Source organism: Gavialis gangeticus, unplaced genomic scaffold (genome assembly GCF_001723915.1).
Source record: "Gavialis gangeticus isolate Ggan-Ray unplaced genomic scaffold, GavGan_comp1, whole genome shotgun sequence".
Classification (NCBI taxonomy): Eukaryota; Metazoa; Chordata; order Crocodylia; family Gavialidae; genus Gavialis; species Gavialis gangeticus.
The window spans coordinates 2,067,915-2,084,344 of record NW_017729016.1 but is presented as its reverse complement, the minus strand read 5'-3'; the positions used below and the strand labels follow the sequence as shown (position 1 = coordinate 2,084,344).

The 16,430-nt window shown below is 61.9% G+C and overlaps 2 protein-coding genes across 2 annotated transcripts in view; one reads left to right on the top strand and one right to left on the bottom strand.

The window, feature by feature from the left end:
* FLII (FLII, actin remodeling protein) overlaps positions 1-1,730 on the top strand; it is a 16,426-nt gene extending 14,696 nt beyond the window's left edge. Inside the window, exon 30 of the mRNA XM_019512576.1 lies at positions 1,636-1,730. Within this exon, the coding sequence (XP_019368121.1) occupies positions 1,636-1,730 (95 nt within the window). The remainder of the gene's footprint in view (positions 1-1,635) is intronic.
* A 2,195-nt stretch (positions 1,731-3,925) lies between these two features.
* LLGL1 (LLGL1, scribble cell polarity complex component) overlaps positions 3,926-16,430 on the bottom strand; it is a 36,343-nt gene continuing 23,838 nt past the window's right edge. Inside the window, exons 9-23 of the mRNA XM_019512575.1 lie at positions 16,007-16,164; positions 15,707-15,924; positions 15,397-15,464; positions 12,856-13,006; positions 11,495-11,599; positions 10,707-10,999; positions 9,605-9,758; positions 9,001-9,154; positions 8,237-8,520; positions 7,499-7,763; positions 7,065-7,179; positions 6,821-6,915; positions 6,279-6,402; positions 5,914-5,993; positions 3,926-5,172 (exon numbers count right to left, since the gene is read on the bottom strand). Of these exons, the coding sequence (XP_019368120.1) occupies positions 5,915-5,993; positions 6,279-6,402; positions 6,821-6,915; positions 7,065-7,179; positions 7,499-7,763; positions 8,237-8,520; positions 9,001-9,154; positions 9,605-9,758; positions 10,707-10,999; positions 11,495-11,599; positions 12,856-13,006; positions 15,397-15,464; positions 15,707-15,924; positions 16,007-16,164 (2,263 nt within the window). The 3' untranslated portion in view covers positions 3,926-5,172; position 5,914. The remainder of the gene's footprint in view (positions 5,173-5,913; positions 5,994-6,278; positions 6,403-6,820; positions 6,916-7,064; positions 7,180-7,498; positions 7,764-8,236; positions 8,521-9,000; positions 9,155-9,604; positions 9,759-10,706; positions 11,000-11,494; positions 11,600-12,855; positions 13,007-15,396; positions 15,465-15,706; positions 15,925-16,006; positions 16,165-16,430) is intronic.

Sequence of the window (16,430 nt, the reverse complement as noted above, 5' to 3'; positions counted from 1 at the left end):
TGCCTGCTTCTGCCTCTGCCTCAGCACCTGAGACCCCAGCAGGTACCGCTGAGCCCCAGGCAGGGGCTGCTGGCTGTGGAGCTGGCTTCTCTCGTGTGCCTCTGGGCTCCAAGGAGGAGCAGGCTGTGCCATGCCTGGGGACCGCAGGGGCAGGTGCGGGGGGAGCAGAAGGAGGTTCAACCCCCACCCCTCCCATGCCCCAAAGTTTGAACAGGAGTGAGCGGCTGTCTGTGCCTTAGGGACCCACTGCCCCTCCAAGCTGGGTGCTCCCTGCTGCTGGAAGGCAGCAGCAGCACGGCCTCACTGCCTCATCCCTCCCTCGCCCTGCAAATGCTCTCAGGCACTGCCTCAAGGAGGCTGTGGTGCTGGGGCTGGTATCATGTTGTGGGGGCGCACAGACACTGCCCTCAGCGGGACCCAAAACGGCTGCCACGCTGGGCTGAGCCCCCATGGCCTCTAGTGGCACTGAGAGCGGGGTCAGTGCGTGGCAGCAGCCGCTGGGCACCTTTGCTCCACAGCGTGGATTGGGGGGTGCTGGGTCTTGCCCTTGCCTTCCTCCCTTAGCCCCAGCGAGCTCTGCCCTTGGCTGCTGCTGTCTGCACTCATGGGGGGTCAGGGATTCGGAGGGGGCTGTCTGGGCCCGTGCGCTGCATCATATCAATAAACTTGCACTTCACAGCTCTCGGTGGTCCTGGTGGTGCTCGCGGCAGAAGCAGGGGGTGGAGAGAGGGCCCTCCCTGCCTGTGCCCCCTCCCCAGGGAGCTGGCTGGGGCTGTGCGGGGGGACTCCTGTGGAGCTGGCTAGGGCAGGCACTGCAGGGGCTGTAATGCGTGGCAGGAGAAGGGTCTGACCACAAAGCAGGCCCCATTACCAGGCCCAAGGGAGCTCAGGGGGTCACATCTAGTCCAACCCCCTGCTCGAAGCAGGACCAGCTCCAGCTACAGCCTCCCAGCCGAGGCTTTATATAGGTGGGTTTTGAAAACCCCCAAGGAGGGAGAGTCTGCCGCCTCCCTGGGGTGCCTGTGCCAGTGCTTCCCCTCTTAGGGAGAAAATTCTTCCTAATATCCAACCTCAACTTCCCTTACTGCAGCTTGAGCCCATTGCTCCTTGTCCTGTCACCTGCCCCCACTGAGACCAGTCCAGCTCCAGCCTCTTTGCAGCCCCCCTGCAAGGAGGTGAAGGCTGCTATTCAATCCCCCTCAGTCCCCTCTTCTCCAGACTAAATAAGCCCAGTTCTCTTAAGTCATGCCTTACCTTCCCCCAAAGCATTTTGTTGCCCTCCACTGGACTCTCCCCAACTTGTTCACATCCCTCCTGTAGTGGGGGCTCACAAATGGACACAGGACTCCAGCTGTGCCTTCACCAGTGCTGAATAGAGGGAACAAATCACTGCCCTTGTCCTACTGGCACTGCTCCTACCAACGCAGCCCAGGATGCCAGTGGCCTTCTTGGCAACAAGGGCACCGCGCTAGCTTATATCCAGCTTATTGTCCACCATCCCCCCAGGTCCTTTTCTGCAGAGCTGCTGCCCAGCCCGTCACCCCCAGCCTGCACCGGTGCAGGGGGTTATTCTGTCCGACATGCAGGACTTTGCACTCGTCCTTGTTGAACCTCATGAGATTGCTTTTGCTCCAGTCCTCCGATTTGTCAAGGTCGCTCTGAATCCTAGCCCTACCCTCCAGCATATCTACTACGCGCAGGATACCGCTACATCAGAAGTGTATATCTAGGGCTTGGTGAACAACTGTTCACCAGAGCACCCTTGGGGAAAACTAGGAGTAATGGTCACAAACTCCTGGGAGACTGTTTCAGGCTCAGCATTAGGAAAAACTACTTCACAACTAGGGTGTTCAGACTGACTATTATTCCTAGTGGGATCTTCCCAGGACTTTGGGTCAATGTTGAAATGTTTCAGGGAGGAAATGCTGCTGAAGTACCCTCTCCAAGCTGTTCTTCCACCACCTAGTCTTGACAAGTGAGGTTAGGCGAGTGAAGAGAGGCATTAAATAGCCCAGCTTTCCCTCCAGAACAGACTTGCCTTCTGCAAGGGACCTACTGTTTAGAGCAATGGTATAGCCATGATAATCCAGGGATTAAGAGACAAGGATTTCTCAGGGTAACATCGTGTATTGGACCAACTACACTGAGCTCCTGCTGGAGAATACTTGCATTTGAGGGCTTATCTAACCCCATCACAACTAGGAAGTTGATCCAGTAAAAGACCATGACTTTTAGTTGAGGAAGTGATCCACATGTCTGGCCCGAGAGGTAAGGGTTTCTTGAATCACGAGGAATCGATCACTCGCTCTAATGACTGTAAGAATTGCAATTGCAAAAGCTTGTCCTGGAAGAGAAGCAAACACCCCTTGCAGCACTAATGGGTTTAAAATTAGGGGCACCTTAGTAATGGAAAAGTTGTCTTCACAAGTCAGCGTGCTAGAGGGGAGAAGACGGATGCTTAGAAACGTGGTGGAAATCTGTGGAATTCGCATTAAAGAGCCTGACCACCTCATCTCCAACCCAGAAAGTTTGAGAAGCATTTCTGAACAGTTTGCTCACAAAACCGGCACTTTCCTTCACTTACGGACCAACGTGGAACGAATCTGAAGTTCAGCGCCAGGACGATGATGCAGCCGTGATAGTCTGGGCATTGCACAGGAGGCAAGGATTTCTTAGGGTGGTCTCTTCTGACCGTCTAGTTGGATAGAGTTAGACACGCTTTCAAATGCAAGAGGTGGGTGAAGGACGTCTTCCCTGCAGAAGCTCGTGCAACTATCCCAGCGAGTAGAAGAGGTCACCTGAAGAAATCCTTGCCTCTCCAAAATTTCAAAGCAGGGGTGAGCAGCAGCTGATGAGATTTGGATTGTGCAGGTTCTGAGGAAAGAGGAGGTGAATGATGAGAGAGAGGGAGCAACATCGCACTTAATACGGGCTGAAAGAGAGGAACCAGAGGCTGAAGGGGAACGGAAGAGAAGGCCAACTCCTGGGCGCACGGGCCGGGGCGAAGGGAGCACGGCCAAGGGAACGTAGACATCTGCCCCTCCACACATGCAGGGGAGGGGATGGATCTTTAAACAGAAAAACCGATAAGCCGCACGTGCTAACGAAGTGCAGAAAGACCTCTCGCCATTGCCCCTTGCGTCCCGTAACACCAAATACCCCATCATGTGGCCAAGCCCTGGGGGTGAGGGGAGCAGCTGCCCAAGGCCTGCGGATACCCAGCACCCCCACTGCGGAAGAAACCTGGGACACCCCCAGCGCGCATGGCCTGGGACCCAGAGCCCAGACGGCTGTTGCTTCCTCTGTGGCAGGGCCCAGCACCGCCTCCCCCTCAACCCAGTGATGTATTCAGATACCCTGGACCCCCCACCCCCCGCAGAGAGGAGCTCAGGGCTCTGGTTGCCCCCCCCACAAGCAGGAGCCCAGTGCTACGAGATATTAAATGCTTTATTTTCCATATTAAAAACCAGTATTTTTCCTATTTAATAACTAAACGCTGCTAAATCCATCTTAACAAAAAGGTCATGAGGGGGTTGTGCTGCCAGGGATGCTGGAGCCTGCCCCCAGGCTCCCCTGCCCGGGCACAGGACAGGGCCTAGAGATGCCCCAGATGGGGAGGGGCAGAGGGCAGCTTGGCCCCAACTTGGCATATCCAGTTGTACCTGCAAGGAAAAGCACCCACAGGCCTGCATGGTCCCAGCTTACACTCCCACAGCCCCTCCAGGCCTCAGCCCCCTTCACCCTGTGCCACATCACAGTAAAACCCGCTGCGCCCGCCTGCACCCCCTTGCTCCGTGGCAAGAAAGTGGGCAGGTCCCTGGCAGGGGAGCAGGGCTGCAGCGAGCCACCCCCAGCCCTGCAGCTGGCCTGCCCGCAGGCCCCACCCCCAGCCCTGCAGCTGGCCTGCCCGCAGGCCCCAGGGCCCCGCCTGCCCCAGCACAGGGGAGCAAAGGAGCCGGCTGCTCCGGCGGTGGGAGCTGCCATGTTAGCCCCATCGTGGGAAAACCCAGCCCAGCCTGCGCAGGCAGAGGAGCAAGGTGCAAACCCAGGGAGAAACGCTGCAGGGGTGAAGGAAGGAGCTGGGGCACCAGGAGCAGGATCCAGCACGGGCAAAGCCTTGCCCAGCTCACAGGCTGGAGCAGCCCTCGCCAGGCCCTCTACCCCCTGGAGCCCAAACCATGCGCCTTCAGCAGCTGCCAGCCCCACACAGGAGCTGGGACAGTGCCAGGGGAGGATCTTAGCAGCACCCTAAAGGAGAGCGCCAGTCCCCGATGGGGGGGGAAGCCCTTGGAAAACCTGGTGTGTTGAAGGCCACTGTGTTTGTCCCCTGCCTGAGCGCGGGAGTGAGGATGCTCCCCTGCCTCTGCAGGAGCGTGGACGTGCTCCTCTGGGGTAGGGAGGGCGATTGGGACAGGCCTGTGCCCCACGGTGCTGGTGCTGCATGGCAGCCGTGTAGGTTTGTGCAGGGGACAAAGTGGGTGCAGCAGTCAGGCCGCTCCTCCCAGCTGGAGCAGCCACGTGCGGAGCGAGGCGCTGAGGGGGCACCGGAGCCAGAGGGGTCAGGGCCCTTGGCATGGGCTGGTAGCAGGGAGCTGGCCAGGCTACATCTCCAGGGAGTTGGCACCAACAGGGAAGGTCCTCCAGGCCCTCAACCGTAGGCCTTGGCAAGCCGGCGAGCAGGGGTGAAAGCCCCATCCCCGTCCACAGCTCCGGTGCCACGGGGCAGCCCCGACCGAGGAAGGTGCGTGGTGGGCGTGAAGTCCAGGAGCTCCTGGGGGCAGGCTGAGAGCCACGTCCTGCAGCTCCGTCCATGTGCTCCTCAGGTGTGGTGGGGGATGGTGGAAGGGAAATAAGTGACGAACAAGTGTCTAAGACCTTCCAGGTCCAGTGCGTCCAGAGGGGCCCAGGCCCCCGCGCCGGCCCTGTCCACGCTGGCCAAGCTGTAGTGTTGTGCGGGGAGGGTCTTGGGGCAACGTCAGGTGGGGAGAAGTCCAGCCGCCACACAGGCAGGGAGCCGACCTGCACCAGCGTCCAGTCTGGGTGTTAGGAAGGCGGCGGCAAGTCTACATTACGCGAGGGGCTCTGGGGAGAAGCGTCGCTGCATCCTGGGGGAGTCGCACATCTGCAAGGTCCGTGTAGGGTGCGGCCGCAGGGGCCACAGCAGCTGCTTTCCTGCAAGAGCACACACATGTCAGCTATCAGCAAGGCTCGGGGGGTGCAACAGCACACAGCTGCCTTCTTATGGGGCAGGAGACCGACTGGGGGATGTGACCAGCCTGCGCCGGGACCCCTGGGCAATAGCATGGAGGACGGATCCTTCCCTTCTCCCTCCCCTGCCACCCCCAGCAAGGCAGCAGCAGCAGCAGCCGCCAAGCCAGGCCCCCCCCCAAGCTCCTTCAAGCGCTGCCCTACAAGCTGCAGCCCTGGCTCGTTCCCCCTTTGCCCCCCATAGAAAAAAGCAGCTTTCCCTCCTCCCCCTTCACTTCCAGCCTTGCAAATCCAGAGATTTGCCATTTCCATGCGCAGCAGCTGAGTGGTGAGGCTGCCCTCCGCAGGGCACAGGCTGAGCTGCCAGGCGTCTTGGACCACCTGGATGGGCCCCAGGCAGACAGACGAATTGATGAAGGTCCAGGGTCTGCGCCGTGGACGCTCTCCCCGCCCAGGCAGGCGTCTCTAGCCTGCCCTGCTTCATGCACCCTGCATCCCCTACTGTCCCCCTCCAGTAACCCAGCCAAGGAGAGATCTACTGAGGCTAATGTAGGGATGCCAGGACAGCTGCAAGACACGAGCCTGCCGCAGAGGGGCAGCAGCCCTGCACGACAACCCGGGCAGCTCCCGGCTCTCAGCAGCGCACAGGGTCCCGACTCAGCCCAGCTGCCCGCACCCCTCCCACGGCCCCGGGCTGCCTCGCACCTCACTTGATGAGAATCCCCAGCAACCGAGCGTCCTCCTCGCTTAAGATCCTCAGGTTTTTATCGGCTTCCTCCGTGGAGCTGGAAGAGAGAAGGGCACGGTGTTCGTGAGACCCCAGCCACAGCAGCCCTTCCAGGGCATCCCCCACCCCACCAGGAGAAGCTGGAAGCCCCTCGGCTCTGTGCACCGCTGGGGGCTCCCGGGTGCGGAGAAGCAGAGGCTCAGAGCCACACAGAGGAGATGTGGGCTTGGCCTGGGAAGCCGGTCACGTCCACGTGCTCGGCTCTGCCAGGGGAGGGCAGAGCAGGCCTGAGAGTCACTATGAGCCCAGCTGGAAAGCCCCAAGATGCCCTGTGCCCACTCACGCCAGGAAGTCCTTCACTTCCTCCACGGTGATGTCCCCAGTGGAGTCCATGGGGGTTTCCAGGCTGCTGTTGGGGGAGTCGATGGGAGTCAGGGAAAAGGCAGCCTGGTGCTCCTCAGACGTCCCTGCGGGCACGGAGCAAGGGCACTGCTGGGTGCTGGAGCCTCTCAAGCTAGCTCCAGAGGGGCTGTGCTGGCAGGCGCTGCCCAGAGCCAACACCGCCCTGGGGGCTGCTCCAATAATACAACCCACCCCCACCATTGCAACCTGGGAAACACCTCCCAGCCCCCCCGAGCCAGCCCCTCCTTCCAAAAGAGGCAGAGCCTGCAGGGCTGGGCTGCAGCCCCACCACCCCACAGGGAGCCCCGCGAGCTTGTGCCAGGGGGAGGCACAGACCAGGGGTGGCACTGCTAGGCACAGCTGGGCACACAGACCCCATCTCTCCCACTGCAAGATTCAGCCATCAGCACCCAGAGCAAGGGCAGCTGCAAGAGAGCAGTTCCCCCATCCCCTACCCCCGCCCTGTGCCTGGCATCTCCTTACGGTCACTGTCGGCAGGGGAGTGGCCGGCCTCTGAGCCGGGAAGGATGTTTGTGCCGTTGGCCTGGCTCATTTTCGGCGTCCCAGGGAAGCTGTTCCTGAAGGACAGAGCGGGGCGGGGGGGAAGAGGGGCCACAATTCAGGCTCCCAGAGCCTGGCTCGAGAGCTGGACCATCATGGGACGATCCCTGGGCAACACCATAATGCGCAGCCAGGTGACAGCCTTGCCCCAGAGATCCCGCCTTACCCCAGACAGGTGCTGTCATGCCGCCGGGCGAGCTCCAGGTAACAGAGCGGCTCCGTGATGTTTCGGGCGCTCAGGGAGAAGCGCTCGAACTCCGAGGGTGAGATCAGGTAGAAGCCTGTTGGGAGGAGACCCAGGACAGCGTCAGGCCCCCCCTGCCTGGGGTCACGGCGCTGGCAGAGCTGCCCAACATGGCTCGACCCTGGAGACCTGGCTCCCACCGCTTCCTTCCAGCCTCTAGCAGGCCTAGGACGGTTCATATCCTGGTGCCCACAGCACCAGGGCAGCATACAAGGACTCCAGATGGCAGGGCCGGGAACAGCAGATCCTGAAGCCAGCACTGCCTCTTGCTAGCACGGGGTGAAGGAGGCGCCCAGCACCCAGACCCAGGAGTCCCCTCGGCTCCACGTCCCAGCCTGCCCTGTCCCCAGGCTCACCCTGGCCGTGCTTGGTGAAGACGCAGGAGGCGATGCCGCTGATGTCCTCCTTGCGGATGCAGTCGTAGTGTACCTGGGGCCGCAGGCCGGGCATGGAGAAGATGTGGATGTCGCCCAGGTTAGTGAGGCAGACCAGACCGTGCTCTGCATAGTCCTCGCAGGCCGCGCTGGCAAAGCTCACCAGTGCCACCTTCCGCACCCGGCAGCCTTCGTGCGCTGTCAGCTTGAACTTGGTCTTGGCACTCACCTTGGGCAGCGTGAATACCTGGGAAGGAGGCAGGGGAGTGAGGGGGATCCCCCCAGCACAGCTATAAGCCGGAGACCCATGAAGCAACCAGTCCCACGCCAAGGTCTCCAAGCTGCAACAGGCTGGGGTACAGGGCCTGCTCCGAGCAAGCAGGGAAGCCCTTCAGCTGACAGCTGCTGCCACAGGACAGGCCTGGCCACCAGCCACTTTACAGGACAAGGCACTGGGACTTTGCCCCAGAGCCCTGCACACAAGATGAGACCAAGCAGAGACACTCCCATCCCCAAATCCCCCGCAGCTCCCTCCTGGACTGGGCTGCACATCCCAGAACCTCTCAGCAGCACCCAACAACTCAGGAGCCCCCGACCTGACAGGCTCTCCCCTTTGCAGGGACCTCTGCCTCCGGCTTCCTGGCTGGCCTGGGAGAGGCCAAGCAAGCAGAGGCAGCAGCTGGGCACCGCTCGCACCTGGGACACAAGCAAGCACCTCACCTTGAACTGTTCCTCGGAGGAGATGAGCACGGAGTGACTGCCCTGCATGTCGGGGGCTTTGGCCAGGTCCCGTGACACCTCGTAGGGCTCAGGCAGGGGGTTGCCACGGCCATCCAGGACCGCGATAGACACAACAGGCGCCCGGTGCATCAGCTGGATCTCCTTACCCAGCACGGCCTCCACCGCCCGCTCCGAAAACTTCTCCTGCGACGGCACCTCCAGCGCGTAGGCGAACACGGAGCCGGAGTTGGTGCCCGCCCACATGGTGGGCCCGTGGTGCGTGGCTGTGGGTGAGCAGCACTGGTAACACCCTGCCTCTCCCTGGGGCCCCATGGATGCCAAGTTCTGGGTCATTAGCACCAGGGAGCTCAAGCAGGGAAGGACACAGCCACCCAAAAGACCTCAGGCAGGTGGCACAGGCCGCCCCACAGCTTTAGAGAGCAGCAAAAGGTTTGCAGATGGCTGTTAACACTGCCTCAGCTGCAGCGAGATGGTCCCTTCACCCCCAGGCTTCAGGGCAGAGGCTGGGCACTATGGGGGTCAGGAAGGAAGAGCCCATTCCTTCGTGCAGTGTTGTACTGTCGAGGGCACAGAGGCTCTTTCCCGACTCCCAGGCTTCTTGCCTTCGCTACCAGCAGAGAGAAGGGGCCCAGCCCAGCTTGGCACTGCCCGTGCCAAGCTCTTGCAGCAAGCCCTCCCTTCTCCTGCAGCCCAGGGGAAGCGACTGCACGCACAATCACACACGGATGGTCCTGGGGGCTCACCGTCTCGCAGGAAAGTGTCGGCAAAGTAGAGGCAGCGCACCACACCCGAGAGCGAGTCGTCAGCCGACCGGGGCTCGATCCGCCTCTGCACGGGCGTCATCTCCACCTCGGGAGGCCCCGCCTGCTCCGCCAGCTGAGCGTTGGCTTCCTGCACCTGCAGGACCAGATGCCGACCCAAGATCAGAGGGGGCTCGGGGATCAACTTCAGGTCACAGCCCTGTGGGAGCCCTGAGGCAGCAGGGGCCCGGGGGAGCACCAAACAATGACAGGAAGCAAAGAGGGTCCAGTGGCTACGACCTGGATTCAGCTCCCTGCTCTGCCACTGACCCCCCATTTGACCCCAGGCAAATCACTTAGCCCCTCTCCGTCACACGGAGCTTCCTTCCCTCCTGGGAGGACCCAAGGTGTCGCGGACAGCTGACCGCTCCCCCACAAAACACGACTTGTGCCTTTGACAGAACTCCTGAGCAGGAGGAGGAGATGTCCTGCTGGGTTTATCCATCAGCAGCTCAGGCCTCCCCTGCCCCGACAGACTTGCCAACTGTGAGAGCAGAGCAGCAGCTACAGGGGATTCCCGCAGGGGAGCTTGCGTGCCCATGCTCACCTTGCTGGAGGGGCTGCTGGTGGGGACCCGCTTCTTGCCAGAGACACGGCTCTTTCGGATGCGACGGAAGGACTGGCGCAGCGACTTCTTCAGGGACTTCACGCGGGACAGGGGCCCCTCCATGGCCAGGGAGTCGTTGGGGTGCAGGGTGCATCTGCAGGCAGACACAAGTGGTTCGGGCTGGCACGCACCAAGGGCCCCCCCAGCCCCAGCATGGAGGGTGACCCCCTTCCCCCCTCCTACAGCACGTGCCTGGCTAAGCCCAAGCAGAGCCAGCTGCACATGCCAACTCCTGGACCAAGCCATAAACTGGGGGTAACAGACTCAGCCCCACCCATCAGCTCAGAGCACGGGGCCATGCTGCTGGGATTATGCCGTCTCCCTTGGACCCAGCGATAAAATATGCCTTGTACCACAGGCCTCTGGGGCCATCGCACCAGCCTGGACAAAATGCGGTCGGGGGCAACGGCTGCCCCAGCAAGGTCATAGCTCCCTCCTTGGCAGGCTGCACTGCCAGACAGCAGGTGAGGAAGCTTAGGAGCCAGCCATACTTGTAGTCACAGCTGAGAGAGCCCCCAGCACCAGCCTGGCACATGGACAAGCTGGCTGGGGTGATGGCATTGCACAGGGAGGCTGCTATAAGGCCCCTGCTACATGTTGCACGTTGTGCAATTCACTAGTTAAATCACAATAAAATTTAGACCGGCCACATGCGCAAAGCAAGTATCACACCATACAAAGGACTCTCCGGCTAGAGAGTCTCAGCCAGCTGCAAAGTGAGTGCCTGAAAGTGTGCAGCAACTCTATAGCTGGCTTTATCCAGCTTTCATTTGAATGTGTGGCAGGGACCTGAGCAAGACAGCACTGGCTTCTCCAAGTTGAGCCAGGGGCCACACAGCATGCAGGCATAGAGCAGCCCCATGACCCAGTGGTGTCCAGACAGGGGCCAGGAGCATCTGAGAGCTCCCTAAGAAGGGTGCTCAGTGGTGCAGAGGTTGAGATGCCCGTTAAATCACCCCTTCCTCCATTCTGGGGCAAGCGGCATGAGGAGTCACCTCCATGGGCGCCGAGTGCCAAGCATCACCCTGCGGCACAGCCTCACCTGGCCAGCACGGCGTTGCGGCGGTAGTAGTCGAAGAGGCCAAAGCCATGGCTGGTGCCAAAGGCAACGAGGTTCCACTCGGAGTGGAGGGTGACAGCAGTGACGGCGGCTGGGGGCAGGCACTGCACCAGGATGCTGGGCTGGAAGCCGGGGGTGAAGGCAATGGTGCCGTTTTTGGGCGCCAGCCGGTCGTGTCCCTTCCAGGTGAAGCCCTCGCGGTCCTGCAGCAGGTCCAGCGTGGCCACGCTGATGGCGTGCTCCGACTTCTCATCGCTCAGCTCCATGACAAGCACCTGCAGGGAGCCCAGGGCACACAGTGGCGCTCAGGCAGGGGCTGGGGCTCTCGGCTCAGAGTGGGGTCCAGAATCCACTCCAACCCTAGCTGGGCTTGGGATGGCCCAGCCCTTGCAACCCACCGCTGGCAGGGAACGGGGGGAAACAAGACTTCTCAGCTCAGGACACAGCTGGCACCTCTGTAGAGGGCCGAGGCAGGTGGCTGCTCAGATGGGAGCCTTAGTGCTGGAGGGGAGTGCCCAGAACTGGGGCAGAGAAACAGGCCAGGCCAAACACCCCAGGGCTCACGAGGGAACAGATGGTGCCTCTCCAAAGAGGCAGAGCCCCCCAGCTGGGAGACCTTGGCTGGCCAGAGTGCAGCCGCATCAGCCCCTCGGCCCTCAGGGAGACGCCCAAGAGGTCGAGGGCCAAGGGAAAGGGAACGGCTGCTTTCACTGGATGCTCCCGCACTCCCACGACAGGGCCAGGGGGCCGTTTCCCCAGCACTGCCCTACCTGCCCTGCAGTGCCAGCCACCACCATCCTGGCCGTATACTTGCACAGCGCAATCTTCTGTATGCCCAGCCGCGGGTCATCGCTGTAGGGGTCGAAGCAGCCGACCTGCACGACGGAAAGAGGGAGCAAGGGGTCAGGAGCTGTAGACGCAAGCCAGTGGAAGCTCAGTGCTGCTTTCAGGCTGGTCTCCAGCAGGATGCACACACACAGCTAGGGCCCTCCACTCTGCTGTCCCAGGGCCAGGCCTCAATGCAAACGCAACCCCCACCCCCATCAACTCTGCTGGGATCAGCCATGCAGGCTTTGGCTCCCAACTGGCCTGGAGGGACCAGCTTTCCCCAGGAGTTTCCCTCTGGCACTGAAGCCCGAGCCAGGGCACTGCAGGTCACCTGAACACGCTGATGCAGCCCTGGGTGTTCAGACACTGAGGCACAACCCAGGGGGACAGAGACTATGGCATGCCCCCCAGGACCCTGGTAACCCCCTCCCCTCCTGCATCAGCACTGGGGCACCTCTGGTTGCATGGTGGGACTCCAGTGAAAGAAGTGGGTGCCAAGCTGTGCCCAGCAGAGCAGCACAGTTGGATGCTGCATGGCCATGCACATGCCATGTGCACAGCCCTGCCTGCAGCTGTGGCAGCAGAGACTACTTGGGAGCTAACCAGTTAGCATCCTTGATGCCCAGCACAGACAAGGGGCTGCATGTGCTGGAGCAGAGGTGGCTGGAAGAGACACGGGCTCCCTGCGTCCCCCCCCGGCTGGAGCAGCAGAGCCGTGGGGCATTGCCAGAGACTCGGGGGCCGACGCAGCACCCTGGCAAAGGGGGCAGCAGTGCAGGAGGGGTTGCACTCCGACAGGTTGGGTCCCACCAGCTGGCGCTGGGCCTTGGAAGCTGCCAGCTCGATCGCAATCTGTCTGGGTCTCGCTGGAAGCCGAGACCGATACAATCTGTCACCCACACGGAGATAACGCACCTGCTGGCGCCCAGGCACCACGCCAGCACTGCCCTGGCTGCCGACGCCGAAGACGCCTGCCAGGGATGCTGGGCACAGGCTTCGTCGGGGCGGCTCGCAGCACGGACTGCAGGCCCATTGCTCTTCGCAGAGCAAGGCTGAGCTTCCCCCTCACTGCAGTCTAAGCCCATGGGGGCCCCCAGCAGAATCCGGAGTCACTCCAGATTCATGCTGGTGCAGCCAAGCAGTCTGGCCAAGAAGGCCAGAAACAAGGTGGGGAAAGAAGGCCTTAGCACAAGAGGCACTGGCATAGATGATGCCCCTTGGGGGTCGCTTAGCCGAGTGTGCCAAGCTTCCTCTCCCTCCCCTAGCCAGCAACGTTCAGCCAGGAGGGTGGAGGCCGCGGTACCTTGCGGAAGGGCGGCCACTCCTCCTCGGCCTGGTTCAGGCTGTCGTTGTGCTCGCAGTCGGTCTGGAAGATGTTGGCTGTGCCCAGCTTGTACAGTGGCTTCAAGGACACCCCCGACGCGTCCCAGAAACGGACTGTGCCGTCCTCGTGACTGCGGGGGGAGAAAGGGAGCGCACCCGTCATTGCATGATGAGCTGGCGTGGGACCAGCCCTGCTTCATGCTGCAGCCCTGACAAGCCACATGCTAGTACTGGACCCCCCCCAATGTCCCCACCCTGCCGGCAGCCGGAGGCAAGCACCTCCCATCCTGGCAGAGCCTGGGCTTTACCACTCTTCTAAACAAGAAAGTTTTTCCTAACATCCAACCTAAAAACTTCCCTTGCTGCAACTTGAGCCCATTGCTGCTTGTTCTGTCATCTGCCCCCACCATCCTCTTTCAAACTCCCCTTCAGAGAATTTGGGGAACGGGCCGGCAAACACTTGTTCCATCTTCATGCCAGGGAGGCATGAACCCCACTAGCCATTAGGAGAAGTTTCCAGGTATGAGCAACACCTAGACCCTGCTTGACGCGCCTCACCCGGAGTTAAGGACGTGCTTCCCACTGAACCCAGGCAGCTGCTCCCAACACTGTCATCAGCCCTGCTTCAGGCTGTGCGAGTTAGCTCGACTCTGCAGACCGGATGAGGGCAGGAGTCCCTGACCCAGAGGTAATGCACTGGCCAGATGCTGCTCTGCCCTGGGCTGGTACCAAGCGTTTGCAGCTCTCCCCAGCTCAGCGATGTGCAGCACTTCCCAGTTAGAGGCACAGAAGCTGGCACGCTGCAGCCAAGGTACCAGCAAGCCTGCTGCCAAGCCAGGCCCCGTCAGGAGCAACTGAGTGTGGGCAGCCGCCTCCTAGCCCTGCCTCCCTGGTCTCGGCTCAGACCAAGCTGGAGCTTTGCATTGACACTGCACACCCCCAGCCTTGGCCTCCACCCCTCTCGGACCGTGATTCCCCTGCTCCCCAGCTCTGGAGAAATCGAAGGGGCCGGTGGCACGAAGGCAGCCAGGTTTCCAAATGAACGATGCAGGCATGTTGGGGGATAATAAGGGGCTCTGTGCCAACTGCATGGAGCTAGCTGTGCCTCCCATCAGCCCTTCTCTACCAGCTGTCCACAGCCCATCCTGGCAGGCAGGTACTCGAGGATTTCAACACCTTCCCCTGCAACAATGCAGCTCCCATCAATGCCTCCGGGAACAGGGGACAAGGCCTGCCTCAGCTCTAGGACACCCCTGCCAGAGCACCCCTCTCCCTGGCTCTTCCAGGGCAAGGAAAACCCCCTCCCCACATCTGCAGCCATGCAGGATACCCGTGTGGTCAGCCAGCAAAAATAGGGAGGACGGCCTCCTGCAGAAAGCCAAGGTCGGAGCCCTGGGAGGCTGCACCAAGCCTGCCTACAGCCCTGGCCGGTGCCACAAGCACGGTTTGCACCGAGCCTGCCCACAACTCTCCAGGGAAGCAGTTTCCAAGGAACGGGGCCTGACTTGACCCAGAGCCCAGGAACAGCCCTTGCACCTCCGCAGCTGGGCCACAGTTTGGAGGCGAGGAGCTGACAAGACACACGACAACTGCAGGCTGCTGGGCCCACTGCCGTTCACTGCCCTGGGGGCTGGCGATGCTGCCCCCGCCCCAGCCTGGGGTTCCCCTCAGCCCACATGGGACGCTGGGGTTTGCCCACCAGCTTTGACCCCTGAGGCCCACAGCTCAGCTCAGCTGTCACGTGCAACTCGGGCCTGGCCATGAGAGCAGCCGCCTTAGCGACTGGGGCCGTCCGTGGGGTGGCAAGCAGGCAGCGTGGGGGCACTACGCTCCCCAGGCAGGAGTGTAGTCTAGACAGCACGGAGGGACGCTGCCGGCTGCGCCAGAGACTGTGGCTAGCCCCACGCGCCCAAGCCCCCATCCACATGCTGGCTGCCAGGGGAAAGGCACTTCGCTGCATGCCCCAAAACGTCGGCGGGGCTCTGATCCCCCGGCTACGCATCTGCCGGCTCACAAGCCTGGCCTGTGCGTTTGGAGGGACTGGCACAGCCCTGAGCCAGCAGCACTGCTGGCTCCGAGTCGGCGCCGCTTGGCCAAGAGCGAGACAATTAAAAGCAAGGGAGAGAGAACAAACAAACAGCGACGCATTCCTGCCCTGCGGCCAAACCAGACAGGGGCCGTGAGCCCACCCCGCAGTCAAGGAAGGGCTTCACCACGGCTGGCGCATCCCACACCCCGCCTGGGCTTTCCACTCCTCTCCCCCCCCGCCCCACGCTGCACCCCCAGTGTCCTGCCCTGCTGCTCTGCCCACTGGACCACTGCCTCGCACTTTGCTGGCCCAAGAGCCCTTCAGCCCAGAGACGCCAGCCTCGCGGGCATAGGCTGCAGGCAGGGCGAGACCCGCTGTGGGTCCCCAGCACCCAGCAAGGGAGCAAACGTCCACAGGGAAGCGCCTGCCCGAGGTGGCGCCTTCACACCAGGGTATTACGACAGGCACCGAGGGCAGTTGGCACATGCTTACCCCGTGAGGAGAAAGCCCCTCTGGGTGGGCTCCTGGGCCAGGTTTTTCCCTCCATCAATTGGCCAGTTCTAGCAAGAAAGAAAGAGGAGACAGTCACGCGGGGCGAGAGGACGTTATGTGACAGCCAGTCACCCTCACCCACACCCCTCCACCCTGCCGTGACCACCCTCATGCCCCCCGCCAGGAGAGCAGGGATTCCCCCACAACCTCCCCATACCAACCACTTCCCCTCATAGCCTCAAGTGGACTCTGGCCCCGCTGCGACAGGAGTCCAGCCCAGCCCCACCGTCCCTGGGGGCGAGGGACTCACCACAGAGGAGAGCTGCGGGTTCTGCTGCTCCCCCGCGCTGATGATCCTCTCCCACAGCTTCAGGGGGACGTTGGAGATGTGGTAGGAGCAGGTGATGGCGGACGAGTGCAGGGGTGCCAGGTAGGGCGCAGGGACCGTGGGCCAGCCGGGCGACTGCAGGTCAATGACCACCAGCTCCTCCTCCACCAGGACCACCAGGGCTCGGGGGTTGTCGAACTCTACAAGACAAAGCAGCAGGATGAGCTGGGCTTGGCCGGGAGCTGCCAGGAGCCTCTGGGGCGCACAGGATGGGTCACATACCCCCCTCGGCTGCCTCGGTGTTGTGTACGGTGAAGAAGTCAATGACGCGGGAGGTGAAGTCCAGGGTGACGAGGGTCTGTCCCTGCAGGACGCTGACGCAGTGCCGGTCCCCGTAGCTGGCGCGGGGCATGCCCCCGCTGAAGATGATGAAGTGGCTGCTGCAGGCAAGGAGGGTGATGGTCAGAGCTGTCCCAGTTGCCTCTGGCCTGCCCTACACGGCACAGGGCAGGGAACCGAGCCTCCGACAACCCCAGCAGGTTGTTAAAAGGGGCATGGGATGCCAGCTGGGGGGGCAGTGGGAGTCTGGCCATAGCAGCACCCTGCCGTTAGGTCCCAAGCCTGGGCCTGGGCAAGGTGACATGCCTGACCCCCCCCCCCCGGGGGTAGGGCATCCCTTTGCATGGGGAGGTTCTTGGGCCCAGAG